General features: G+C 34.8%; 5 protein-coding genes and 1 pseudogene across 6 annotated transcripts in view; 1 reads left to right on the top strand and 5 right to left on the bottom strand.

Annotated features, from left to right (window-relative positions):
• The window catches only part of LOC25485487 (glycosyltransferase BC10), a 2,453-nt gene extending 1,818 nt beyond the window's left edge, over positions 1-635 (top strand). Inside the window, exon 2 of the mRNA XM_013614708.3 lies at positions 1-635. This exon is cut by the window's left edge and continues 159 nt beyond it. Coding sequence (XP_013470162.1) covers positions 1-534 — 534 coding nt within the window. The 3' untranslated portion in view covers positions 535-635.
• A 292-nt stretch (positions 636-927) lies between these two features.
• On the bottom strand, positions 928-4,134 carry LOC11425388 (probable leucine-rich repeat receptor-like protein kinase At1g68400). Its single transcript, XM_003592579.4, has 2 exons — positions 2,616-4,134; positions 928-1,787 (listed from the first exon to the last, which is right to left on the bottom strand). Exons 1-2 carry the CDS (start codon positions 3,946-3,948, stop codon positions 1,111-1,113), a joined length of 2,010 nt encoding a protein of 669 aa, XP_003592627.1. The 5' UTR covers positions 3,949-4,134; the 3' UTR covers positions 928-1,110.
• Positions 4,135-5,630: 1,496 nt separating this feature from the next.
• Positions 5,631-9,380, bottom strand: LOC11445504 (LEAF RUST 10 DISEASE-RESISTANCE LOCUS RECEPTOR-LIKE PROTEIN KINASE-like 2.4). Its single transcript, XM_024771701.2, has 4 exons — positions 8,492-9,380; positions 8,073-8,108; positions 6,577-7,695; positions 5,631-5,902 (listed from the first exon to the last, which is right to left on the bottom strand). Exons 1-4 carry the CDS (start codon positions 9,231-9,233, stop codon positions 5,856-5,858), a joined length of 1,944 nt encoding a protein of 647 aa, XP_024627469.2. The 5' UTR covers positions 9,234-9,380; the 3' UTR covers positions 5,631-5,855.
• Positions 9,381-9,825: 445 nt separating this feature from the next.
• Positions 9,826-12,796, bottom strand: LOC11444473 (rust resistance kinase Lr10). The gene is made up of 3 exons (XM_003592577.3): positions 11,768-12,796; positions 11,286-11,336; positions 9,826-11,094 (listed from the first exon to the last, which is right to left on the bottom strand). The coding sequence occupies exons 1-3, from the start codon at positions 12,483-12,485 to the stop codon at positions 9,980-9,982; spliced, it is 1,884 nt and encodes a 627-aa protein (XP_003592625.2). The 5' UTR covers positions 12,486-12,796; the 3' UTR covers positions 9,826-9,979.
• A 7,890-nt stretch (positions 12,797-20,686) lies between these two features.
• LOC11440700 (LEAF RUST 10 DISEASE-RESISTANCE LOCUS RECEPTOR-LIKE PROTEIN KINASE-like 2.8) lies at positions 20,687-23,221 on the bottom strand (annotated as a pseudogene).
• Positions 23,222-24,281: 1,060 nt separating this feature from the next.
• LOC120577941 (LEAF RUST 10 DISEASE-RESISTANCE LOCUS RECEPTOR-LIKE PROTEIN KINASE-like 2.1) lies at positions 24,282-25,795 on the bottom strand. 2 transcript variants are annotated; one of them, XM_039830023.1, is made up of 2 exons: positions 25,710-25,795; positions 24,282-25,501 (listed from the first exon to the last, which is right to left on the bottom strand). In XM_039830023.1, exon 2 carries the CDS (start codon positions 25,494-25,496, stop codon positions 24,390-24,392), a length of 1,107 nt encoding a protein of 368 aa, XP_039685957.1. In that variant the 5' UTR covers positions 25,497-25,501; positions 25,710-25,795; the 3' UTR covers positions 24,282-24,389. The 2 variants fall into 2 exon arrangements, with proteins under 2 accessions (XP_039685957.1, XP_039685958.1); XM_039830024.1 differs by lacking the exon at positions 25,710-25,795 and having other exon boundaries at positions 24,282-25,228; positions 25,342-25,495.
• Positions 25,796-27,157: the final 1,362 nt, after the last annotated feature.

Here is a 27,157-nt window from a genome sequence, read left to right as displayed (position 1 = left end):
CAAAACTATGTCATGTCTTATGATGATCCTAGCTCGGTCGGTCGTGGTCGTTATAACATCCAAATGTTACCCGAGGTTTCCCTCAACGAGTGGAGAAAAGGGTCCCAATGGTTTGAAATAGACAGAGAACTTGCTCTAGGAGTTGTATCTGATAGAATATACTTCCCAGTTTTTCAAGAGTATTGCAAAGGTTCATGTTATGCTGATGAACATTACTTGCCAACTTTGGTTAGCATAAAGTTTGGGGAAGGAAATTCAAATAGGAGTTTGACTTGGGTTGACTGGTCAAGGGGTGGTCCACATCCAGCTCATTTTTTGAGATCTGATGTTAATGTTAAGTTTTTGGAGAGATTAAGGAGCAAGAAATGCAAGTATAATAATGGAGAGAGCACCAATGCATGTTTTCTGTTTGCTAGGAAGTTCTTGCCTAGTACTTTGTCAAAGCTCTTGAAGATTGCACCTAAGGTTATGCAGTTTGAACACTACGACAGGCCTAATAAACATAAGTTACTATCATTCAAACAAAATATTTAATTCATTTCTTTTTTTTTTCATCTTGTAAGTTTTTCATTATACAGTTTAGACATACACAGAGACTCATTTTATGAAAATATAGTCAATTCCCTTCATGGATATCTGCTAATGTGTTTTTCTATTAGGATTTGGGATCTTAACTCTCATTAACAAAAATTCAACAATCCAAAATCATCAAAGTTCCCCATTAATTTTCAACTACACCCTTCTTAAATAATCTAAATAAAATCTTCACCATTACTCTTTCAATTTATTTATAAAGTTTCCATGAGTTGGATCTTTGGAATTCACTAGGGTAAAAGCTTTGCGGGGTTGAAGTCCAGATTCTCATAATATATGAGCTGAATCATATCAACTCGATCAATCTAACCATTTCCCTATTAGCGAAAAACCTTGAATGAAAATTTAACTAGGCATATTATAGGTAAAAATGGGACAAAGATCATCAAACAAATTCGTGAAAAGAAAAAAAGGACCAAAAATTGAGAAATAAAACCCCCAATAATGTGATTTACAATATCACCACCATATCCAGAATCTATTCTCTCTAAACAAAGCTAAAACCCCTCCCAAAGTCTATTGACTAGTAGCACCGGCACAAGCATCTTCAGACAAAGAAGGTGAGTCAGAGACAGAATCCATCGTGTCATGACAGGGTGACACCTCGACGCCACGCAATTCCTCGATCATCTTAACAACATGGGACATTCTTGGCCGTTGATCAGGTGAAGCAGCAGTACAAGACATAGCAATCTGAAGCAACCCCACCATTTCCTCTTCAATATCCTTATACCTCATCAATTCCAAATCAAAAACCTCAGCAGTCCATTCCTCTCTAACAACTGATTGCACCCACCTAGGAAGATCAATCACCCCACCATTATAACCACTTCCGCCACTTTCCACAGCAGAGGGACACTTCCCTGTAAGCATCTCTAGCAACAGAACACCAAAAGAGTAGACATCAGATTTTTGGGATTGTTTTCGACCGTCCAATACCTCAGGAGCACGGTAGCCATTTGATCTGCTACCAGCTCCTGATGGGCTTGAACCGTTGAAAACTGAAAGCCCAAAATCCGATACACGTGCATCTCCTTGCTTGTCAAGTAGTATGTTGGTGGATTTGATATTACCGTGAGTGAGTTTAAGGGACTTGCATGAGTTATGAATGAATGCTACGCCTTGTGCAGCTCCAGCAGCTATCTTGAGCCTTGTGGTCCAATCCAGTGGGGTTCTTCCAGGTCCCCTGTTTCCTGTAACAATGACACCATTTTAACCCATTAGGTTTTGTCTAAATTACACATTTGACATCCAACGAGAGATTCCAAAGTTTTGGAATTGAGGGGTCTGGTTTGTACTTTTTGGTCATATTCAACTGGTAAAAAGATGAAAAGCAAAAACAAGACAAAGAGTGTTCAGAAAAAAAGAAGATAAAGTTAAGTACTAGGGCTACTTTTTTTAATAATGAAAATGGGGTCCAAGGGCAAGACAATAGTCTCGCAATTCCTAGGCGGTTAGTATGAATTATGATTGTGCAGTGCAGTGTCAATTTTAACAGCTCCTTTGTCTGCAATTGCTGGAAAAAGTGCATTCAAAAGTTAAAGAGTTGGAACTTGAGAAAGGGAAATCAATACTATTTTGCGTTTGTTTTTGCAATGTAAATAATTGATTCGGAATATAATTAAAATTAAGATGATGGGTCTAAAATGATTGAATTATTGAAACTAAAAATGTACAATTTTGGCGTACAAGATCTATATAGTGAAAAACACATAAATAGATTAAAATCAATTCTAGAAATTTAAAATTCAAAGATGCTCATAGTTATGGTTGATTAGTCAGCATCAAAATTTGAAAAAGAAAGCCCAAAATATGTTGCATTAATTCACAGGTAATAAACAGAAGAACTGATGGTGGGTATTTCCTATCCTGCTCAATGCTGATAAGAACATGTTATGGCAGCTAGGTTGGTGCAAGAAAATTGTATGAAAATAAATAAATTTGAATTTCAAAGTAGATAACCCACTAAGCAAAATTGACTTTCCATAACCTAATTTCTAAGCAAAGAGAAAAGACATTACCATGAAGGAGCCAGAACAAAGTAGCATTAGGCATGTAATCATAAACCAAAAGCTTCTCATCTCTAGCAAAATAATAAGCCCTTAAACTAACAACATTAGGGTGCCTAATCCTTCCAAGAATTTCCATATGCTGTTCAAATTCCCTCTTCCCTGCAATCTGTGCATCTTTCAATCTCTTCACAGCAACAACATTTCCATCATCAAGAACAGCTTTATAAGCAGTTCCAAATCCACCTTTCCCTAACATTTCAGCTGAAGCACGTAACAAATCCTCAAGTTCAAACCTTTTCTCACCTTCAAAAAATACCATTCTACCCCTCTCAAACCCTCCTCCTCCTCCTCCTTGTGTAGGGTATGGACTTGATGAATACACTATCTTTTCACTCTCAAATAGCTTCAAACCTTTTTTCTCCTTTGATTTTGAACAATAGTTTTTCCAAAAATAGCAATATAGAAGTAAACACACTATTCCAAGAACAAGAACATCACCTACTATAATTGCTACTAAAACAATAGGACTCATTTTCGAACCTCGTTTTTCATGGGTTTTTGTGTTTCTTGTTGGCATTGTGCTTGGTGATGATGACACAACAGTTGCTGGTACCAATGGTGAAGCAATTGCACCATCGGATCCAGGTTTATTCGGTTCATCTCCACATTTCTCCAACGGAGCTCCACATAGAAATGGGTTTTGCCCGAAAGACGAACCGGAGAAACCAGACAACGTTTTCGGTATCTCACCGGAGAAACGGTTACCGGAGACGTTGAAGTCTTGTAAACCAGGAAGGTTAAGTTCAGGAATGACGCCGGAGAATTTATTCTCGTCGAGACGGAGTGTGAGAAGATGGGTCAAACGGTTCACCATCGTCGGAATCTCGCCGGAAAAATTGTTGTAGGATAGATCAAGACGGTAGAGACGGAAAAGTGACGTGACCGTTGACGGAAAGTCGCCGGAGAAATGGTTGTGAGATAAGAAGAGAAGCTTGAGGGAAGTGAAGTTGGAGAGGTTTGGAAGTGAACCGGAAAAGCGGTTTCCTTTGAGACTCAAAACTCGGAGCTGAGTTAGTGAGGTTAAGGGTTCGATGGTGCCGCCTTGGAGGTTGAGATTTTCGAGAATGAGTCGAGTGACTCGGTTTTTGACACATGAAACGCCGGTCCAAGTGCATGGGTCGGTGTTGGTTTTCCATGTTGTGAGCTTGTTGGATGGGTCTGAACCGGTTTTGAAGGTCAGAAGAGGTTCGTAATCTGGGTTTACAGAAGATTGAACAATGAGGACAAAATGGGAAAGCAGAAGAAGAAGAAGAAGAATGAGGGGTGAGAGTGTTGGAGCCATTGTTGCAGAGAGAGGAAGAAGTGAGAGTGAATAATAACGTTGTGAGAGCGTTGTTGTGAAATGTGTAGAGAGAAGCGTGTTAAGTTTGTAATTAATGTGAAAATGAAAGGGCTTAAAGGGTAATGAAGATGGGTAGGTTAAAAAACGTAGAGGTTTAACGGAAAACTGTTGTACTGAGATGACACGTTGCGGCAGCTTAAATGATTACTTATGGTAACTTTTTAATGCGATGTTGAGGTCAAAGACTATTTTATCCTTACCTTTGGCTCTCATTTTTGGTTAGGCCACCATTGCTTGTATTAGACTTTTATTAGCTGGGTCTTGGTAACCGGTACCTCAAGGTATTGGTTAAAGATTTTTGTAGTTGAGTTCGAACCTCAAACCTTACGTATATTATGTATTGTTTATACCAACTGATCTAAATTCATGAAAACATTGGTTAAAGAAACTATGAGCAGAAACTTTATATTGAAAATATAAATTTTTATTTTTGTTTAGAGAATGCTAACTAATGCATCAAGGACATTGGTTAAACAACTAAAACAAGTAAGTTTTTAATAAAAAGTAGTATAATTATTATTTGGTCAAATGTAACATCTTACATCTTCAAGACAAAACTTCTACTTTTGGATTCCTTAACCATTGTCCTTAAGCACTTATTAGCAAAACCCTTTTTGTTTTAGTAATAACCACACACTATTAATTTTAACACTTTGATCAATGTTCTAAGGACACTCATTAACATTCTCCTAATTAGTTTTAGGTATTGTTAGACTCCGAAAAACTTTAGTAAGCGATATAATTCAATTGGTTTAAATCATTGTGGGTCTACACTTTGAAAATTGAACCCACACAAAGTAGTGTGACATATATTAGTTTAATCTAATAAAAGAGTGAGTGTTATAGAGAGTGTTGAAGAATGAGCGTTGCTGTCATTCCTCATATTACATTATTTACATATAAGTTGGTCTTTGAATATCAATCCTCACTTATTTATGAAATTTGAAACTTATTTAAATTGGTTGGGTGATGTTGACTTGAGATTTGAAGTGTGTTTCTCTCAATGTCTTAGATTCAATTATTCTTGATGTGGATTTCATTCAGCTAGTTTAACTTATTCCATAAAAAATGATAAATTTCAAAACGCAAGATTATTTGACTAAAATAAGACTAAGAAGATTATATGTAGTTTATGATCGACTCATAAAAATTTGATCAAAATTTGAAGGATAATTCATAAGTAATGATGATTTATCGCTAAGCCTCGAATATTTTTCAAACCATTTGATCTGTCTGGATCATAAAATTCAGACATGTTCATCCGAGTGTCCTACAAGCGTTAGACATCGGCACATATCGGACATGGAGTCACGTTCAACCCTTGAGAAGTGCATAGTGACAATATGGATTCAACAAAAATAAGAAAAACATATATAAATAGAATTTTGAGCACTACTATTCATTTTCCTTAAAAAATTTCATCCAATTGACCTCAATTGAGTTACGTGGAGTGAATCCGTTCGTTATTTAATCAAATGTGTCTTTAGTTAGTTGAAGTAAGAAGTCTTTCTAACTTTTATGATTTTTCCTAGTTTTTCTTATTTGGACATATTTGCTTGGTTTCTTTTGAGGACTTTTAAAATGTTAAATTTTCAGTGTGTTTATGTATAAAGCTCAACAAATAAAATCATATCATATTCATAAAATAAATAAAACTAAAATTGTTCAATGAAGTGAATGACCGGTTTATAGACTAATTCAAGAGAGATACAACACATTTTTTCCTTTTCCTTTTTAGGAAATGTACAATTCTATTGCTTTGGAGACTACTATACTTTTTTCTGCTAAAGCCTTGCATTTGACTACAATATTTTTTTGTTCTCTTCTGGGGATTGTGGCTAGCTCTACTAAGGCGGTATGATTAGAGGTTCACAATCAGTTGTATGGAATGTGCCTGCAATTGTAAATTAACAGTGGTCCATGATGAGAATAATTAAGGTATAGTAATGTAACAGATATATAATGTGGCATGTAGTACTAACAGTGGCATGTAGTATGTACATAGGAATGATAATAATAGTACTAACAGATATATAATGTGAGTAGAATAGTGACTTTTTTTACATTTGTCTATTGTGTCTAGACTCAATTATTGTCCTGCCATTCCTATTTGTAACTTGTTTGTACCAGTCTTGTGATAGAATACATATGGATGGGAATCTTTTATTAATTTTTTTTTTATCTGTTCAGCAATTTCACATACGTGTGATTAATCTTGGGGTGAATGTAACCAAACAAAATAATCTTGGGGTGAAGTGATAAGAATTAGAATTTGCTTCAGTCACAGATTATATGCAGTCAACGCAGTTAGTACTTTTGTGACCCTCAATCGGATGATTCAGATTGCAAGCTCGGTAATTTAGAGTTTAAAAATCAAAATCTTCTTAGTTTCTGAACTTTTAACTGATGTTCCGACTACGTGAATGCATGAAATTTGTGACCGCAACAAATCAAAATCTATAAAGTGGTAGTTAGAAAAAGCATATCCCAAAGTTTTCCTGGGCCACATAGTTTGTCTAAGATCACAACACACTGTCATTGTCATCAGAAACTTATTGAATTACTTACTTGAAGAATACAAATCCTGAGATGTGTGAGTGTTATACTCTGATGATCTTGAGGGAGAACTAGGAGGTGTAAAGAGACAAGGTTTTGGTGGTATTTGCAAAGATTCCAAGCTACCTTCCATCATATCTACCACTTTACTCATTGCAGGCCTATGTGATGGATCTGTCTGGATGCACCATAAGCTTACTATAATCATCTTCTGTACAATATTTTTATCAAATTCATTTTTAATGCTTCGCAAACTTGGCTCTTGGTTTAGTTCAAGACGCTTGTAAATCCATTGTGGAAAATAAATATCACTCGACAGTTCAACTTCAACAACATTGTTATTCTGTTTTCCCCCAACCATTTCTAAAACCATCATTCCATAACTATATACATCAGATTTGTGAGAGACGCCACCAAAATTTCTAGAGAACACTTCTGGAGCAATGTATCCTGCAGTACCTCTAGCACCTAATAAGGATATGATACTTTCTTTTCTTGGACATACTTTTGCAAGTCCAAAATCCGAAACCTTAGGACAAAAATCATCGTCTAGCAATATATTATGAGGTTTTATATCAAAATGTAAAATTTTAGTATTGCAACCTTTGTGCAGATACTCTAATCCCCGAGCAACGCCAATTGCAATATTGTAGACAGTTTTGCAACTCAATTGAAGATTGAGCTTCAATGGATCTTTGTTTTCATATATGAACTTCTCAAGTGATCCATTAGGCATGTAGTCATATATCAAAGCTCTTTTAGAACCTTCTAGATAGAATCCCAACAAACCAACTATGTTAACATGAGAAGTGACACTAATACTAGCAACTTCATTGATGAATTCCTCACCGTTACCTTCGGATTCGCTTAATACTTTTACTGCCACGAGACTTCCATCTTGTAATTTTCCTTTATATACACTGCCATATCCTCCTTGACCCAACTTATATTTGAATGAATTGGTTGCTTTCTTTATCTCTGCATAAGTGTATCTTTTAGCTGCAAGGTGACCATGGTTTTTCAGAAACAACTCAATTATTTGGTATGGTGGGTTTTTATTGTTGAAGTAGTGTCTTCTCAAGAACCAAGCCAAAAAAATCAGAGCTACCAGTACTCCAACAGAAGATGCAACTGCATAATATATCAGGAAATTAATGGTCCAGTGCAGAAGAAGTGTTATTAATTGTTATACCACAGTATATTTAGCATTTCTGAAAAGTGGACCTTTCACACCTATCTTCATAACACCACTTATTTCTAGGAAGCAAAGTTATAAAATTCAATTGGCGATTAACAAGTAGAATAGACATTGAGATATTGAACTACTAGTTAATTAAATCAAATTTCAATATATTTACACACACACACTAACAAATTCCAGAAAATGTTAACTTGCAAATGCCAAATTCTGTACTTGGAATTATTGAAAAACACTATATTATACTTCAACTTTTAGTCTCAAAGAAAAAAGTTGAAAACATTATAATTAGATTTAATTTAGTACATACCTGCTGTCACTTTAAGACGGGTCTTTTTAGATTTCTCTGCCAAATAAAATAAAATAAAGATTCAGCAATATAACAACATAATTTCTGAAGAGATGTCAACTCAGAATCAGTGTTAACATGTTAGACTTTTCTTGTCAAAAAAAAATAAAAAATGTTAAGACTTTTAATCTCAAAGAACATTGCGTAAACGTTGTAAAGTGGTAGTTGGTCGAATGGGAGGCCTTAATAAATTCAAAATTTTCATTTTCTACTTATTTATCATCTTTAAATAAAAAATACAAGTCAACCAGGTTTTTTTTGTTGATAAAAGTCAACAACAGAAATGAAACGAAACAAAAATTCCCAACAACATTAATCTGGATTGAATTTGTGGCAAGAATAGAGTATAATAATTTGAGTAATTTGAGATGGTACCTTACCTTGTTTACAATAAAACTGGCCATTGTTATCAAGTAGACATTGACCACCATAAAGATCATGGCAGCTAGAACAATTCTGAGAAACTTGTAATTTGATGGAAATTTCACCGCTTAACACCTTAAAAAGATCAGCAGGTTCAAGACGGTCAACCTTTGAATACGTTGGAAGCTCAACATTTGAACAACCTTTAAGATGATTAGAATTGGAAACAGAATCAGTTACAACCACAATAGTTTTATTACTCTTTATATCCGAATCCGAAACACCATACAAAGTAGTAGTATCTTCTCTACAAATGGAGCTAGAATTAGAAACAGAATAGTATTGTTGAAGATCGAGTGAGTTGTTGCTGTTGCATCCGAAAACAGTTACGTAATATTCCAAACGAGATGAAACCAAAGGTGTGTTGACCATGAACATTGAATCATATGTTAGAATATCACAGCTTTTTTGTAGCAAAAGATCGTGGAGTTGGTCGTCTTTGATTGTGATTGTGAATGGTTCGATTTTCAGAATATCGAACCATCTTTTGTTGTTTTGTATTGTTTTTTTGGATTGTGGTTCATAGTCTTCACAACCATGTATTACTAACATGCCACAATCTGGATGTTGTGTGCTTGTAAAAGGGAATTCAATTTCTCCGAGAAATCCACAGGTAATTGAAGATGGACAGATACATGATGATAGTAGCAGTTGTTTTATAAGGAGGCATGAAAACAAGAAGAGGTGTTGTGAGAACATGATAAATAATTTGTGTGGTTCTGTAATCTATAGTGAGTAATAAATAATGTTTCAATTGATATGATATACTAAATATATGCCATAAGACGGAAGCAGTGGAGAGAAACAGAGAATGGTCTTGCTATGCAGCCATTTTTGACTGAGTGTGTGTTTTGGCAAGGTCATAATAGGAAAAGTCAACAGTCAACAGTGGACTATCTTAGTATATATATATATATATATATATATATATATATATATATATATATATATATGTTGCAAGTAATGTGCATTCAAATTCAGATTCTGTCTTTGATCTTTGGCATTTTTTATTAGAACATTCTTCAAATAAAATGTTTCATGAAATTTTCTACTAACTTTCTTTTTGTTAAGTACATGGAAGTAAAACTTTCTTTTTTTCCTTTTCATTTTGCTAAACATGTAAAATTGCCTTTTTCTCAAAATTTGAATGACTCTTCCATTCTTTTTTATTTTGATGCATATGGGAGCCTCTTGCTATATAATATTTACCTGGACAAATATTTTCTTAGATGACCATCGAAGACATATATGTTTTATTTAATGAAAACCAAATCAAAACACTAGTGTCTAACTTTGTTATGTTATGTTGAAAACTCGTATATTTAGGACAAAAGAAGCAGAAGTTAAGGTACATATCTTACAGTTATTTATTCCAAAAATATTAACTGTGTACATACATCAATATAGTTTAAATTAACTTATGTTATCTTTCATGCTTGCACTATCTAGTAATGCTCTCTTTGTTCTGCATCTAGCATTTTCTGAGATTCTAGTGTCTCACTTGAGAAATGGGGTGGAGAAATTGCAGGAGATGACAAAAAGGGTTTAGGTGGCATTTGCAACAACTCAACTCTACCTTCTAGCATCTCCACCACTTTACTTATATCCGGTCGAGTTGAAGGGTTGGTTTGTATGCACCATAGAGCCACTATTGTCATCTTTCTCACCTTTTCGTCATCAATTTCATTTCTTACATTCCGTAAACCAAGATCCTGATTTGAATCAAGACGGTTGTAAATCCAATGAGGAAAATATATTTCACTCGAGCGGTCCACTTCAGTGTTGATGTTTTTTCTCCTCCCAACCATTTCCATGACCATCATTCCATAACTGTAAACATCTGACTTATGTGACACTGCACCAAAATTCCTAGAAAATACCTCGGGGGCAATATAGCCTGCCGTTCCTCTCGCACCAAATATTGATACCATACTTTCTTTTCTTGTGCAAATTTTTGCAAGTCCAAAATCCGAAATTCTGGGGTTGAAATTCTCATCCAAAAGAATGTTATGAGGTTTTATGTCAAAATGCAAAATTCTAGTATTGCAGCCTTTGTGCAGGTATTCTAGCCCTCGAGCTACACCAATTGCGATATAGTACAACGTTTGGCAATCCAATTGGAGATCCAGAATTTGGTCATTTTCCTCAAAAATATACTTCTCTAAGGATCCATTTTGCATAAACTCATAAACTAAAGCGCGTTTGGAACCTTCCAAACAGAACCCAAGAAGAGTAACAATGTTAACATGAGAAGTTCCGCATATACTTGCAACTTCATTCATGAACTCCTCACCACTATCCTTCAACTCATTTAGGATCTTCACTGCAACATAACGTCCATCATGTAACCGTCCTTTGTATACACTGCCGAATCCTCCTTGGCCTAATTTATGTTTGAAGGAGTCGGTCACTTTCTTTATCTCAGAGTAACAATACCTCTTGGTTTGAAGGTGTCCATGTTTCTTCAAAAAGACCTCAATGACTAGATTAGTTGGATTTCGTGTCCTCCATCGTGTATAGTAGATCTTGACCACTATTAGTAATATGGCTGCTGTGACAACTGGAGAAGGTATTCAAATTCGGAAAAGTAAGTTTGGCTGAAAAAGTATTATGTAGAGAATGTTTCCATGTCTGTGTAAAGAAATACTAAAAGCGTATATCTCACAATAAATCTAAGAAAATATCTCATATATTTTTGTTTTGTTTTTGAAAAATCAAATAAAAAAAAGAATATCAATCTATATGCATTACCTAGTACTCCAACTCCTAGTATCAACATTTTCACAAACCAGCCTCTATTCCCTGCAGAAGCAAGAAAACAGTTATTTTGGCAAAAATGATTTGAAACCAAACCATGTGTTAAAATTAGTCGTGATTTGTAAAAACTCAAAGCAAGCCATGTTCATGATTATATAGCATCTGCTTCAAATGTCTTGTAATTTTACCGTTGCCTAATTCTATTTCTATCTTTTGATATCAGATCAGAGTATATGTATGTATTAGTGCGAATGCAGAAGTGTTGTTAAGGAATTGTCACTCAATTTTTAACCTCACTTTTCACCTGTTTTTGTTGTATTCCTTTTCTTTCTTCATGGTATCACCCCACAACTTATCAGGTTTGTCAATTTCATTTTCTATTATCCTTTTAACTCTCTTTTATTTCGTGGATCTCTCTCTTATAATCTATGAGTGAATTTGTGGCGTTATTTTCAAGAAAAAGTATCTATGCATACCTTCGGCACAGTGGAATTTTCCTTGAATATCAAGTCGGCATCGTCCCCCTTGATGATGAAGACACTGGTTACAATCATCAGATAATTGTACTACAATGGAGATCTGAGGAGATAGAAACTCAAAGGGATCATCATTGGGCATGTCTCTTACTGCAGCCTGACACTGTGTACACTGTGCTAAAGAGTTTGGCACTTTGAAAGGAGGAGGTCTCACAATATTTTGAAGGTCATAGTAGATATCATAACCGGAACAGTTTGCGTAGTTTTGAAATGATTTTGGAGGGGTGACCTTAAGGGAGCGATTGCATTTGAACATAGTTATATTAAATTTGATGTAGAAAGAACCCAAAGGAGTAGTGGGAGGAACAGGATAATTGTGAAAGGCTTGGCATTTTTTGGATAGCAAATACTTCTGCTGTGTTTCATCTGAGACCGTGATGGTATTACCTTCCACGTATGTAACTATTAAAGACTGTTTGGATGGCATCTTTCCTAGTTGGATGCTATTGGGAGCAGATGTATTTTTTTGATCACAACCACTTATGGCCAGTATGCCACAGTGAGGGTATTGTGTGACTGTGAAAGGGAAGGTAATTTGGCCAAGATATCCACAACTAAAGGAGGTTGGACATCCTCCATCTTGAGCTGAAACATGAAGCATAATCAGGGAGAAAAGTAATGATTTGAAAATGAAAAGCCAAGCCATTAGTAATGTCATGAATTGTGATCATGTGAAGATAATTAAGCCTGAGAAAGGAAGTAATGCATTAATAATTCAAAGAAGGCAATAAATATGAGGCTTATATGTATTTCATCCTTGCAATTAGGGGTCGTTTAAAAATTGGTCCATGTATTCGCTAATCCTTGCAAACTAGCCTTTCAATCATTAATCATTTAAAATTTCATCCTTTGACCAACTTAATCACTGCCACGTCACTAATTTGATAACGTGGCAATCACTACCACACATGAAACTCCATTTTGCCCTTAAGAAGAGGACAAAATATTGAAGAAAGAATTGGAAACCCAGGGGTAAAATTGGAATTTCATGTGTGACAGTGATTGGTTTAACATCTCTAGTCCATAGGTGGGTTTCTGGCCATGTCTTATTTATCCCACCAATGAAGCAGGACCCATTCAAGGATTGACTCCTTCAACTTTCAAATTTATGTTTTGTTCCAGTTTGGAACTTCTCTAAAAGGGGAGTCTTGGTGTAAGGGTGGAGTTGTTGTCACGTGAATGAAAGGTCACGGGTTTAAGTCATGTAAACAACCTCTTGTAAAATAATAGGGTAAGATTGCGTACAATATATTGATTGGTGGAACCCCTTCCCAAACCTTGCGTATGTGGCAGCTTTAATGCACTAGACTGCCCTTTTTTTGGAACTTCTTTGGCACCCATTACAAAGGGAAGCTGATTTTGCCAAGGTATCCACAACTAAATGAAAGGGGACAAACTCCTTGGTACCCATTACCAGGTAGCATAAGGTGAAAAAATAATGGGAAGAGAAGTTCATAAGCTCAAGTCGTCATGAATCACCCACTACACTAGTACGTTTATGAGCTAAAAAACTTTATAATGTAAATTAGCAGTCTTAATTCACTCTCCACCATACATTGCATGTATGAGCTGCTTAGTTGACTTGAACAATCACTATGGAAGACTTGGCCAAAGCCTAATGACTAATCAGTCCCTAAAAAGAAAAAGAAAAAAACAAATAGCGGTGGGAAAACCGTCGTGGAACATGGCAAACCAGTCAATATGTCACTATTAACCTGCAAATAATTACACACCAAAGAGTATCGGTACGTTACCAATAAAATTAATAGTGCAAATAAAACCTCTTAAAATTTCACTCCTACAGTTTCTTGCTAAATATATGGAGTAAGCAGCCAATACATTCAGGGACTATAACAATAGCAATTCACACATACAGGGATCTAAATATATGGGACCTAAACCAAAAGCTTTAAACTGCTTGGCAACAGTATTTGTCTCTGATACTTTAAACCACCAGTAGAATTACTAAACCATACCTTACTGTCTTGCTAGCCTATGAGTTTTTAAAGTTTTCAGTTCTCATTTGAATTTCTCTTTGCACTGCAGCTGCATCCTTGGTCTCTTTCAAATTTACTGCAGTAAAGCTTGAATACAATAAACTTTATGACATAAGCTCTAATATTTTTGTCGTAATAACAGTTACTTAGCTAATTTATAGTTTACTAAGCAATAAAGTACTCTTCTATATATTTCTTTTGGCATGCTAACAATAAAGAGAGGATGAAATTCAATTTCAAATCTCCTAACTCAGAGTTGAGAAAGGATAATAGGAAATATAAAATGCTTGAACATCAATCTCAAAGTTTTGAAGAGAAGTCACCAAAATTGAGTGAAAATGAGAGCAAAAGAACCCAAAGAAGTTAGTTACTTTATTGTGAATGTAATCAACCCAAAATCTAGCTTGAGCTCTCTCATAGCTTGAGCTCTCTCATAAGGGTGATAGGGCATGATTGGAGATTTATTGTTCCAGACCTCATCCAACCATATACTACACAATAATTGCAGATTCACAAATGGGTTTGCCATTATTGATGAGAACTGGGATCTTCTTCCTTGTACTCATTCATATTTAATACCCTTTTCAGCTAATAAAATTGTAACACTCATCCCAAATATGCCAGCCAAGTATCCACCATCACCACTTCAATTAGGCGTTCTTAAATCTTAACTCACATTAGGTATATTTGTTATATATTCAGTACCTCCACTAGAGAGTCAACAAAATGAGTATTTTATTTTGACTGAAAAATGAATACACGTTTGTACTCAATTTTTTTTCTTCCGTATACTGCATATCTTCTATGTGCAACTGCGTAGACTAATATCTCAACATTGAGTTTGAGAGTGTAGAATCTACATTCTGTCTCAAACTCAGTTCACTCCAACACATACCTACGTCTATAGCACTAAATACACCTACCGGTGAACCTGATGTTGTGGTTACCTGATGACCTCCTCAAATAAGAAAAGCTCTTGCTTACTTCAAAGACTTCAAATGTCAACATTTTTAATTAGCAAGATCCAATCAATCCTCAACTCAAGGTACTTTTCCTTACCCCTTGTCCTCTGTTCTTCATATCAGTCTTTATCTCCCTCTCATTTAAAACACACTCTTGACATTTCTACTCATACTAAACCCTAAACATATTTCCAAGCCATTGATTATGTCTAATATATTAAAGCTATAAAGGATGAACTTAATGCTCCACATTGGCCTTTGAAGCAACTTGATGTTGCCAATGATTTCTTATACGGTGATGTTAATGAATGCATGCCTTTGGAACTTCATACGTCGAACCTACAAAAGACATTCAAGTATGTTGCCTAGCCAGACTTATCGGTCTACCATAAGCTTAGAGAGTTAGAGATCAGAGACTGACTTCTCTTCTGTTTGATAAGAAGCAAAAATACACTAATTCTTGCCTCTTCAAAGTAAGCTACTTCTTCGAAAATTGAAGTTCACAAGTTACTAGTTCGAAAATAAGAAAATAACATGCATGCAATTTTTAGATTTACTGTTCTTAACAACATATCATTCAATTGCCTTGCAATTAAAAGTATTCAAAGAACTTGCCTTTGCATATCAGTCAATGACAATAGTTGACCTCTAAAAACCACACAAATTAAGAAAAATCCTCTTGTTTATGTGATCTTGGAGAAAATGAGAAAAGTGTAGATAATTGACAAGTGTACCAAAAACTATCGAAGTAATAATAAAGTTCGTATCCACGAGGACCGTTGTTAATTTCTACTTAGCAAGTTCGTTAAAATAAAGGGTGTAGTAAATTTTATGGGTTGCCCTAGGTAGTTGGATTTGATTGCAATAAAAAGTAAATAAAAGAAAATAAAATGGTTTGAAAGATGATTGGAGATGAATGATTAAGCCGATGAATCCCCTATTGTTCTATATGAGTAGTTTACCTCCCTTATTGCTAATTACTATTTATTCTTTACGACAAATTAACTAAGTAGTTTTGATCAATCTCTTGACTCAAAACCCTTTCCTAAGTTATAATCTTTTAATCTCTTAAACCGATTGAATAACCGCGGAAGCGATGTCAGAATGTTAATTCATATGTCATGATTCTCAATTTCCTATCTCTAGGTTCCTATGTTGAATCAAACAGTATTACTTTTTTCAAGATTAAAAGCTAGGGTTAGTAGTCAATCAATTCCTAATATCAATTCATGTAATTTCAAGAAGCTAGGGTTAATAGTCATACAAGCAATTATATGAAAGCAATGAACACAAGTAATTCTGAATAAAGACTGAATAGCATTATTAATAAGAGAATATCAACTACTAATTCATATATTACAAAGGTTCATCATGGCTCAATCAAACTAAGAGTTTAGCTAGACATGATCAAATAAATAAACAACATAGTAAAGAAAATAAACCGATAGAGTTCCGTCGTTGATGACTTTTGCTCCTCAATTCTTTCTCAATTTCTATTGTTGATGTTTCTTTTCATATCCATGTGCCTCCTTCTTGTCTCGTGACGCGTGCCTTTTCCAAACCAAAGGAATATAGCCGCCTGCTGTTCCAAACCGCCAGCCGTATCCTCCTTTTTGTGTTACTTCTTCTATATATATATATATATATATAATCAAGTGAACTAGTTTCCTTCCACTTGTTTGCCAATGTACACACACAAAGCCCAATTGCTTTCCTAATATTTCTTTTATTCACACCACCCAAAAGCAAAACAATTGTTCACGTGGCTCATCCAAGTAATTCATACATGGTAGTAAATTTATTCAATCATCGTGGCACGTTGCACATCCATCGTGTCACGATTTTTCCAGCATCTTCAGGTAAATTCCACGCTTCAAATGTGCCACAACTCAGGTCCATCGTGGCACAATTTCTCCAGTAGCTAAATTCTTGCATTCTTCTCCAATTTGTGCAGAACTTCTCTTTTATGAATCTTGAGATGATTTAACCATGTATACAAGCAATTGACTCTCTAAATGCCATAAAAATATCATAAAAAAGACCATAAAAATAATGTAATGACGACTGTCATCACAACCCCAAACTTGAACTATTCCTTGTCCTCAAGGAATTTATTTGCAATATTGACAATTGACAGTAAAATAACAATTACCTAATCAAGCGATAGTACCCAAAAGTTCAACTCCTTAATAGCTAATGATGAGCTAGTTTGACTTGTACGCATCCACCAATTCACAACTCCACGCAACAAAATGAATAGGGTTCACACACAATCGACATGCAAATCTACATATTACCATACGCTTGAAAAATTTCTAAACGTCAATCAAAATCAATGTCAATGCACACTTTGAGGTCTTAAAGGGTTATAACGGGGCTTAGGTGAAGGTGGGATAATATTTGGATAAGTAGGCTACACAAAATTTTGAGTTAGGCACTCCTACGGAAGTTAAAGCACAAAATTCAATCCCTCATTCACCCCTTGAAACAACAATTTGTAAAGGTACTAGAGAATATTTGTAACTTGTTGGGACAATCGAGTTTAAAGTTACTAAGATTTTTTTTTTTCATTGTTTGTCCCTTTTTCATTCCTTTTTTTTTTTTTTTTAATACACAATTTTTGAGTGTATTTTTCATGATAATATTTCTTTTTTCTCTAGTACCCCCACCCCAAACTTAGTTGGTTGCAAATTCCAATAGCAACCCCAAACTTATTGTTTAGCAACACTCTACATAGTCTAACTCAAATATAACATTTTTGGGTCATATCCTAAAAGTCTCTAGGCTTGTAATGTAGTTGGTCACCGAACAAAAAGATATAACCTACCGGCTCAATTTGGTTTTCAAAAAGGATAAAATTTCAATAAAATCAGGGTAGACTTCAAAAGGCTCACAGGACCAAGCACTTTTGCCTCAGTGTGTATATGACAAAGATTAATCAACAGTAAAGAAACAATGCAAGTTCTAGAAATGTAGATGCATGGAACACTCTATACATAAGTAAATTGAAAAAGAAAATTTGGCCATGAACCTTACAGTGTTAGATTTCTGGGAGTTGTGACTACCTATCTTTAACTGCCGTACACTTCGCCTTTGAATCACAAGTCACTCCTCCTTATGAACTCTTGGAATACCACTTGAAGAAGCATTTGTTACTAAACTGTAAAAGATCAACTAACAAACAAATTCATCAATAATAAACAAGTGCAAATTCAATACATAACAGGGGGTACAACTGAGTTATTCAAACATACTGACAATTGTCTGACTCAACAATAGAAATAAAATACTGAAAATAAAAACATAATAAAAAGGATGGGTTGCCTCCCACCAAGCGCTTTCTTTTACGTCCTTGAGCTTGACGCTTCAACCACTGTTAGGGTGGCAAAAATGATAGAAAGAATATATCACCCTTCTTCTTCCTCTTGTCTGGCAGGAATTCCATGAACTTGGCATAAAGAATCAGATACTCACATGCACTCACTGTTAATCTTTTGGAATTTAAGCTCTTCCACCTTAGAGAAGGACATGCATTCATCTTCACACGAGTGATTTCCTTAACCACCAATGGTTCAGACTTCGGAAAAATATCAACACTCCTCACTTTGGAGTTTTCTTCCTCCACAACCTCGTGACACTCAGTATCCATCTGAACTAACTTTCTCTGAGACTCATGTGCTTTCTCAACAAGATCACCACACAGAACATCAAACTTCTCAAATGCAACTTGATTTGACACCAATAAATCATCTAAAATAGTTTGAAGTTGAGTATTGTAATCGATGTTGATTACCTCTTTCTTTCCTTCACAATCAATATCCGGTTGATTCGCCTCACAACGACCACAACTCTCATTTAATAACGAGATTTTACTGTCCAAACATTTGATCTTCAGAGATAGCATATATTTTTCATACTGCAGCGACCAAATCTTTTCCGTGTCATAGAGGCGTAACCTTCTATCATTGCTGCAAAATTTGAATAAACTTTTTAGTAGCACAGTACAATGAGAAGAAAACGAAGAGCATAAATCATTTTTTTTTCAATATATATATATATATATACAAAAAAATGTATAAAAATGACAGGAATCCTAAATAAAAACAAAATTGCCAAGTTGAAATGATTCAACAGTCCCCGGCAGTGGCGCCAAAAACTTGATAGATAATTGACAAGTGTACCAAAAACTATCGAAGTAATAATAAAGTTCGTATCCACGAGGACCGTTGTTAATTTCTACTTAGCAAGTTCGTTAAAATAAAGGATGTAGTAAATTTTATGGGTTGCCCTAGGCAGTTGGATTTGATTGCAATAAAAAGTAAATAAAAGAAAATAAAATGGTTTGAAAGATGATTGGAGATGAATGATTAAGCCGATGAATCCCCTATTGTTCTATATGAGTAGTTTACCTCCCTTATTGCTAATTACTATTTATTCTTTACGATAAATTAACTAAGTAGTTTTGATCAATCTCTTGACTCAAAACCCTTTCCTAAGTTATAATCTTTTAATCTCTTAAACCGATTGAATAACCGCGGAAGCGATGTCAGAATGTTAATTCATATGTCATGATTCTCAATTTCCTATCTCTAGGTTTCTATATGTTGAATCAAACAGTATTACTATTTCAAGATTAAAAGCTAGGGTTAGTAGTCAATCAATTCCTAATATCAATTCATGTAATTTCAAGAAGCTAGGGTTAATAGTCATACAAGCAATTATATGAAAGCAATGAACACAAGTAATTCTGAATAAAGACTGAATAGCATTATTAATAAGAGAATATCAACTACTAATTCATATATTACAAAGGTTCATCATGGCTCAATCAAACTAAGAGTTTAGCTAGACATGATCAAATAAATAAACAACATAGTAAAGAAAATAAACCGATAGAGTTCCGTCGTTGATGACTTTTGCTCCTCAATTCTTTCTCAATTTCTATTGTTGATGTTTCTTTTCATATCCATGTGCCTCCTTCTTGTCTCATGACGCGTGCCTTTTCCAAACCAAAGGAATATAGCCGCCTGCTGTTCCAAACCGCCAGCCGTATCCTCCTTTTTGTGTTACTTCTTCTATATATATATATATATATATATATATATATATATATATATATATATATATATATAATCAAGTGAACTAGTTTCCTTCCACTTGTTTGCCAATGTACACACAAAGCCCAATTGCTTTCCTAATATTTCTTTTATTCACACCACCCAAAAGTTTCACGTGGCTTATCCAAGTAATTCATACATGGTAGTAAATTTATTGAATCATCGTGGCACGTTGCACATCCATCGTGTCACAATTTTTCCAGCATCTTCAGGTAAATTTCACGCTTCAAACGTGCCACAACTCAGGTCCATCGTGGCACAATTTCTCCAGTAGCTAAATTCTTGCATTCTTCTCCAATTTATGCAGAACTTCTCTTTTATGAATCTTGAGATGATTTAACCATGTATACAAGCAATTGACTCTCTAAATGCCATAAAAATATCATAAAAAAGACCATAAAAATAATGTAATGACGACTGTCATCAATAATTCATTTTTGTGAACTGTTAGTAAACCAAAATAGGTCAGCATCAATGCAAAGTGAAATCTTATACTAATCAGCAGAAAATCGTAGAAAGAAAATGAGAAGTAAATCAGAAGGAACGATTGAGGATTGCTATTAGCTAGTTATACCATGTGGACCTGAGAGCCAATGTTTTCTTGATCAAGGAGTTATATAAGAACTCAGCTGTAGACTCATCATAATATCTTCTCCATAAAAGTCAACCATAAACCATTAGTTGCACTACTAGAAAATCCACATTGAGAAGCTCATAAAACAAAAACCAAAAGAAAGTGATACAACATTACAATTCTATTAGTTACATAACATTTTATTTATATATGAATTATCATGACATTCTTTTATAGGGTTACATACTCTGCATTGCATCATAAAATCTACACTTATCACTCTATTTCAGATGATAAATGAGCTGAAGATGTTGAAGGAGACGACAAAAAGGGTTTGGGTGGTATTTCCAGCACTTGAAGGCTCCCTTCCAACATTTCCACCACTTTATGCATTCCTGGTCGATGCGAAGGGTCAGTTCGTATGCACCATAAACTCACCACTGTCATTTTTCTTACCATTTCTTCATCAATTTCATTTTTAATACACCTCAGTTCAAGATCCTGATTCAATTCAAGACGCTTGTAAATCCAGTGTGGAAAATATAACTCGCTGGAACAATCAACTTCAACCTTAATGTTCTTTCTTCGGCCAACCATTTCTAAAACCATCATTCCATAACTATAAACATCTGATTTATGTGACACCCCGTCAAAATTTCTGGAGAACAACTCTGGAGCAATATATCCTGGTGTTCCCCCGCAACAAATATGGATACAATGCTTTCTTTTCTTGGACATACTTTAGCAAGTCCGAAATCTGAAATTTTAGGACAGAAATCTTCATCAAGTAATATATTATGAGGTTTAATGTCAAAATGTAAGATTCTAGTGTTACAGCCTCTGTGCAAGTACTCTAACCCACGAGCAACACCAACTGCAATATCATACAATGTTTTGCAATCCAATTGGTGATCGTCTGTTAATGGATTCTTTTCTTCATATATTAACTTTTCAAGGGATCCATTAGGCATGAATTCATATATTAGTGCCTTTTTAGAACCATCCAAACAGAACCCCAAAAGTCTAACAACGTTGACATGCGAAGTTCTACTGATACTCGCAACTTCGTTGATGAAATCTTCACTGTCACCTTTGGATTCATTTAAAACCTTCACCGCAACGGTATTCTCATCATGTAACTTACCTTTGTATACACTTCCATATCCTCCCTGGCCCAATTTACTTTTGAAAGAGTTCGTTATTTTCTTGACATCTGAATAATTGTACCTAGCAGCTAGAAGAGGTCCATGTTCCTTTAAAAAATTCTCAATAATTTGATGGGTGGGATTCTCCTTCCCGAACAAAAGAAATGTGGGAGGGAAGATCTTTGTCCTAAACCAACAAACTAAGATCATCAGCAAGCCAAATGCAACTCCAGCTTCTGAGCCCACTGGACATTTTTGTTTGATAGAACATGAAAATGTTTAGGGTAAGCAACAAATAATGAAAAATTTATTGAATTCAAATCATATTTATAGGTTATCTCTTTGATTACAACAAAAACCAAGCCTTATCCCACTAAAGGTTATCTCTTTGATTAACTAGACTTAATGTTTAATAGTTTAAATAGATAAAAGTGAATAATCAAATTTTATCTATAAAATGGGATTAGGAATTTCATTCATTAATTAATCATTAAAAGATAGTATTTATTTCCATGAAATGATGCAAAGCTTCCTTGGTAGAACTCAACATTTTAATATTTCCAGAAATCTAAAACTTTTACCTATTATCACTATACGCACCCTCTGGAACTTCCTTCTGACTGCAACTGCAGGTGACAAAATGCAAATAAAAAGATAAATGCTTAATAATATAGTAGTATCACTTTCTATAACATTTCAAAAATTATTTTTTATTATATAATAAACCGTGCATTTTTTCAAGAGAGAGAGACAAACCTGTATCACATTTTGCAGAATGAACTCTATCAGTGCAGTAACACCTGAAACTGTATACATCTTTATCAAAGCCACACCTTCCTCCAGTGCTGTTACACTCATTGCAATCACTAGCTATCCAATTCAACCGAACCCCATTTCTCAGTGACTCTTCAATCCCTCCTTTCACAACATTTTCCACCATCGCATAAACCACTTCATCCCTGCAATTCTTTGACACCAAGCTTGCATTTTTATCATCGCCATACAATGCCACAACCGAACTCGTTTTGTTTTCTTCAGAGCAACCAATTGTGTTCCTTTGCAGCTCTCTGGGTAGCTTTGTTGAATCGCATCCGAAGAACAATTTCACTTCACTTTGGTTAGGTGCAAGATAGAACATGTTATGGGGAAAAGTGAGGTTTTGGGTTGGTGAAAGACAACCTTTGTTGGTGTTTGATCTTGAAAAAACAACATTGGAAACTCTAAATGAATGGTTTTGATAGAAAATCTCCTCGATTATGTATTCAGTATTAGAAAGATTAAGGATTGGAAAACCAATAGTATTGTTACAAGTGATACCAAAACCAGGGTAGCCACAATAGGAATGTTGTAATCCTATTATATAGAAAGGGTAGCTTATACTTTGGTTGCCACATGTTTTGGCTTCACAATCTACAAATTTTTGTTCATCCTGGTTCTAGACGGAGGGTATTGGAGATGGCTGAGAATACTAATGATGTGAAAATGAAAAGCTAGAACATTAAGCAATGGCATTACTAATGGAAAGGGTGCAAACAATAAGTATGATTATGTTCAGTGGTTGGATGTTGCAATCATTGTCTACTTGGGGAAATTTACTTCCACATGGTTTTTTCTTTTGAATCCTACTTCCACAAAGTTGTTGCCATCATTCTTGACTTTTAACCATTCAGTGCATTTGTTTTGATGACAATTTTATTAATAAATTGTCTTAAGTTTTTTTCTTCAGTTTTTTGTATAATGCTACTGTCAGTTTTTCAGTTAAATTTTGGATTGAAGTTTAGATTGAATTAATTATGCATTATTTTAGAGGGGTTAATCCTTCAAAGTATAGGTTTTAATTACTAAAAAAAGGCTGCATCATAAGCATTGGCTTAATTGATATTAGTATTTACCAACTATCACATACCAGACACTTTTCAGGAATATTCAAAATTTAAAATTCACTATCTATATTGTTTCCTGACACCTTGCTACAATCCATTGCACGACAATCAGATTAGAACTATAATACTCTAACTGTTAGTACAATCTATGTCCACAAAGTTAATGATCACAGTTAAGTAGATCTTGGAAGACAATATATTCTAGTTGTCAATTTGAAGACAATATTACATCTTCCTTCCCTTATTTTCTTTCGGCAAGGCCAATGACACAAGGAGTAGGACTAAAAAATATATGCTCAAGTTTTCCATTCCAGAAACTAATATAGATTAACATTGTTCTGCCTTTAATAACAGAAGCTACTAGTTTTTGCAAGTTACTAGTTTTTCAAATGATAAACTTTTTGGCAAATAAAAAATTCACAAGTAACTAAAAAATAACTTGCATTTAGTTTCTATATTTTCTGTTCTCAACACCATATCAGTTAATTAGGTTGCAAATAAAATATTCATAAAACTTTTCCTTGTATGACGGTCAATGACAATAGTGACCTATAAAAACAAAAACAACAGAGATTAAGAAAAATCCTCTTTTCTGTGTAATCTTTCAATAAATGTATAACGCAGAAATGAGAAAAGTGTACCTATATCTTTTTTGGAACTGTGAATCAAACCAAAATAAGTTAGGCTGCAGAGAAATAAAATTCTAGTGATAATTGCAATCATAAGGGTATGTAATAACAGCCTACTCATAAAACATAAACCAAAAGAAATGATACACCATTACAATTCTCTGAGATATATAACATTTTATTTTTATATGTAATTATCACGACATCATTTTCTAGTGTTACATACTCTGCATTGCATCTTAATATCCATAAAAATCACAATATTTCAGATGATAAATGGATTGGAGATGTTGAAGGAGAAGACAAAAAGGGTTTGGGTGGTATTTCCAGCATTTGAAGACTCCCTTCCAGCATTTCCACCACTTTATGCATTGCTGGTCGATGAGAAGGGTCGGTTTGTATGCACCATAAACTCACCACTGACATTTTTCTGACCATTTCTTCATCATTTTCATTTTTAATACTCTTGAGTCCAAGATCCTGATTCAATTCAAGACGCTTGTAAATCCAGTGTGGAAAATATAACTCGCTAGAACAATCAACTTCAACCTTAATGTTCTTTCTTCGACCAACCATCTCTAAAACCATCATTCCGTAACTGTAGACATCTGACTTATGTGACACCCCACCAAAATTTCTAGAGAACAACTCTGGAGCAATATATCCTGGTGTTCCCCTTGCACCAAATATTGATACAATGCTTTCTTTTCTTAGACATATTTTAGCAAGTCCAAAATCTGAAATTTTTGGACAAAAATTATCATCTAGTAATATATTATGAGGTTTTATGTCAAAATGCAAGATTCTAGTGTTGCAGCCTCTGTGCAAGTACTCTAGTCCACGAGCAACCCCAACTGCAATATCATACAATGTTTTGCAATCCAACTGGCGATCATCCTTCAATGGATTTTTCTCTTCGTATATGAACTTCTCAAGAGATCCATTAGGCATGAATTCGTATATTAGTGCCTTTTTAGAACCATCCAAACAGAACCCCAAAAGTCTAACAACGTTGACATGCGAAGTTCTACTAATACTCGCAACTTCATTAATAAAATCTTCGCCGTCGCCTTTTGGTTCACTTAAAACTTTCACTGCAACAATACGCTCATCATTTAACTTCCCTTTGTATACACTTCCGTACCCTCCTTGTCCTAATTTGTTTCTAAAAGAGTTAGTTATTTTTTTGACATCTGAATAATTGTACCTTGCAGCTGGAAGAGGTCCATGTTCTTTCAAGAACTCCTCAATAATTTGATGCGTCGAACTCTCCTTCCTGAACAAAAAAAATGCTGGAGGAAAGACTTTTCTCTTGATGCAGTAAGCCAACAACATCAGCACCGCAACTCCAATAGCTATCATGGCTGCTGGAGAATTGTAATTTATTTGAAACACAATGTTTAGTGTTAGAAAGTAATGATTGCTACAAATATAAACAAAATTTGCATTTTTACGTTAGCCAGACTAATTTTGGCTTTCTACAACGAAGTTTGCGTTGTCATATTGATGAACTTTCAAATTCAAGATCAACGAATTTAAAGTCATGTGCTGCAATTTAAATAAATTGTACATTACCTAAACCCAGTTTGGCATTCCAAGTCAGCTCTTTTGTAACTGCAATTAGAAGAAACAATTCAGATTTGACATATGAAGATAAAGTTGTGCAGAGAAAAATATGGTTTGCTAATTTAGTGTTGCGTAGAAAATATTAAAAAGTCAATCAATGGAACTCATCTCTTGCCATCCAACAGTAATAGGAAATCAGCTAAAAATTGTAGTAAGTGCCAATATTAAAAGACAACAAGATAGTACTTAAATTAGGCACATCAATCTCCACTGGTCTTGATCATTTTAGATGGAAACATTTATGAACTTAAAATGTGGAAAGCAGACAAAAGCAACAACTATCATACTAGTGCAGTGCATTTATGTGTTTGCGCTTCTAGGTTGACTGTATTAGTATACCATTGGCACAATAAAATCTCTCGTTGTTGTCAAGTGTACACTGTCCTCTTTGTTTGTAGTGACAATGTGCACATTCCTCTGTTATTTTTACTTCAGTTAGGATATCAGCCGTTATGAAAGTAGAAGGGTTGTTAGCGTCAGCAAAATCTTTAGTTGGAAGTGTGACATTTGTGCAAGCTGTAAAAGCACTCTGAGACGTATTATCAGCATGGCTATGAGGCTGGTAGTAGAGATCATAGTGCGGACACGTATAGTTATGCATATATGTTGGAGGGTTGATATGGAGGGTACGGTTGCACATGAACAGAGTTGTGTAGAGAACGATACGAAAAGAAACAAAGTGATAGGTGGGAGGAGGAGTATAATTATATCTGAAAGCTTCACAACTTTTGTTTTGCAGCAGTTTGTAGAGATTATTGTCTCTGAAAACACAAGTAGAAGTAGTACTGCCACTGTGCAACTCAGAAGGATATACAGCTGCAACCTCAAACTCAAACCATTTCCCTTTATTATGATATTTGATCATTTTGGGCTTCATTGGATCACCATCACAGTTAGGTATTGGCAATAAGCCACAGTCCTGGCGTTCTGTTGTAGTGAAAGGGAAGCTGATATTGCCAAGATATCCACAACTAAATGAAGGTGGACACTCTGCTTGGTGCTTACTCTCATCTCCACCCACCAACACAAGTAGCATCATCATGAGGTGTGAAAACAAAATGAACATAAATTCATTAACTAGACTCATCCTTAATTCTCCTCCTAGCTACTTTATGTGAGAAAACAGAAGGAACAAAAATTCGTGGAATAGTGGAATAAGGCCATCATGAATCACCCACTAATACGTTTATGAGCCAATAAACTTTATAATGTCATCAGCAAAGTCTTCATTCATTTTTCACCATACACTGCATGTATGATTTAGCTGCTTAGTTGACGTGGACAATGACTACGGAAGACTTGGCCTAATGACTAATCAGTCTCCAGAAAAAACAAATAGTGGTGGGGAGGGAAACTTCTTAAAATTTCACTCCTGAAAGGCTCAAATTGCAGTTACA

The sequence above is a fragment of the Medicago truncatula genome, chromosome 1 (assembly GCF_003473485.1).
Source record: "Medicago truncatula cultivar Jemalong A17 chromosome 1, MtrunA17r5.0-ANR, whole genome shotgun sequence".
In the NCBI taxonomy this organism is placed as follows: Eukaryota; Viridiplantae; Streptophyta; class Magnoliopsida; order Fabales; family Fabaceae; genus Medicago; species Medicago truncatula.
Note: the sequence above shows the minus strand (reverse complement) of the source record. Positions and strands in the feature narration are given on the sequence as shown.

Coding starts and splice junctions, on each gene's coding strand:
- LOC11444473 (XM_003592577.3), bottom strand. CDS start 12,485: ATGACATTACTAATGGCTTGGCTTTTCATTTTCAAATCATTACTTTTC. Junction 11,337..11,767: donor AAAATTCCACTGTGCCGAAG/GTATGCATAGAT, acceptor TTGCTTCTGCAG/GGAATAGAGGCTGGTTTGTG. Junction 11,095..11,285: donor ACTAGGAGTTGGAGTACTAG/GTAATGCATATA, acceptor TACCTTCTCCAG/TTGTCACAGCAGCCATATTA.
- LOC11445504 (XM_024771701.2), bottom strand. CDS start 9,233: ATGTTCTCACAACACCTCTTCTTGTTTTCATGCCTCCTTATAAAACAA. Junction 7,696..8,072: donor CCGTCTTAAAGTGACAGCAG/GTATGTACTAAA, acceptor TATATTATGCAG/TTGCATCTTCTGTTGGAGTA. Junction 5,903..6,576: donor TCAGGATTTGTATTCTTCAA/GTAAGTAATTCA, acceptor TTACAATTGCAG/GCACATTCCATACAACTGAT.
- LOC11425388 (XM_003592579.4), bottom strand. CDS start 3,948: ATGGCTCCAACACTCTCACCCCTCATTCTTCTTCTTCTTCTTCTGCTT. Junction 1,788..2,615: donor TTTGTTCTGGCTCCTTCATG/GTAATGTCTTTT, acceptor TCATTGTTACAG/GAAACAGGGGACCTGGAAGA.
- LOC120577941 (XM_039830023.1), bottom strand. CDS start 25,496: ATGATAGCTATTGGAGTTGCGGTGCTGATGTTGTTGGCTTACTGCATC.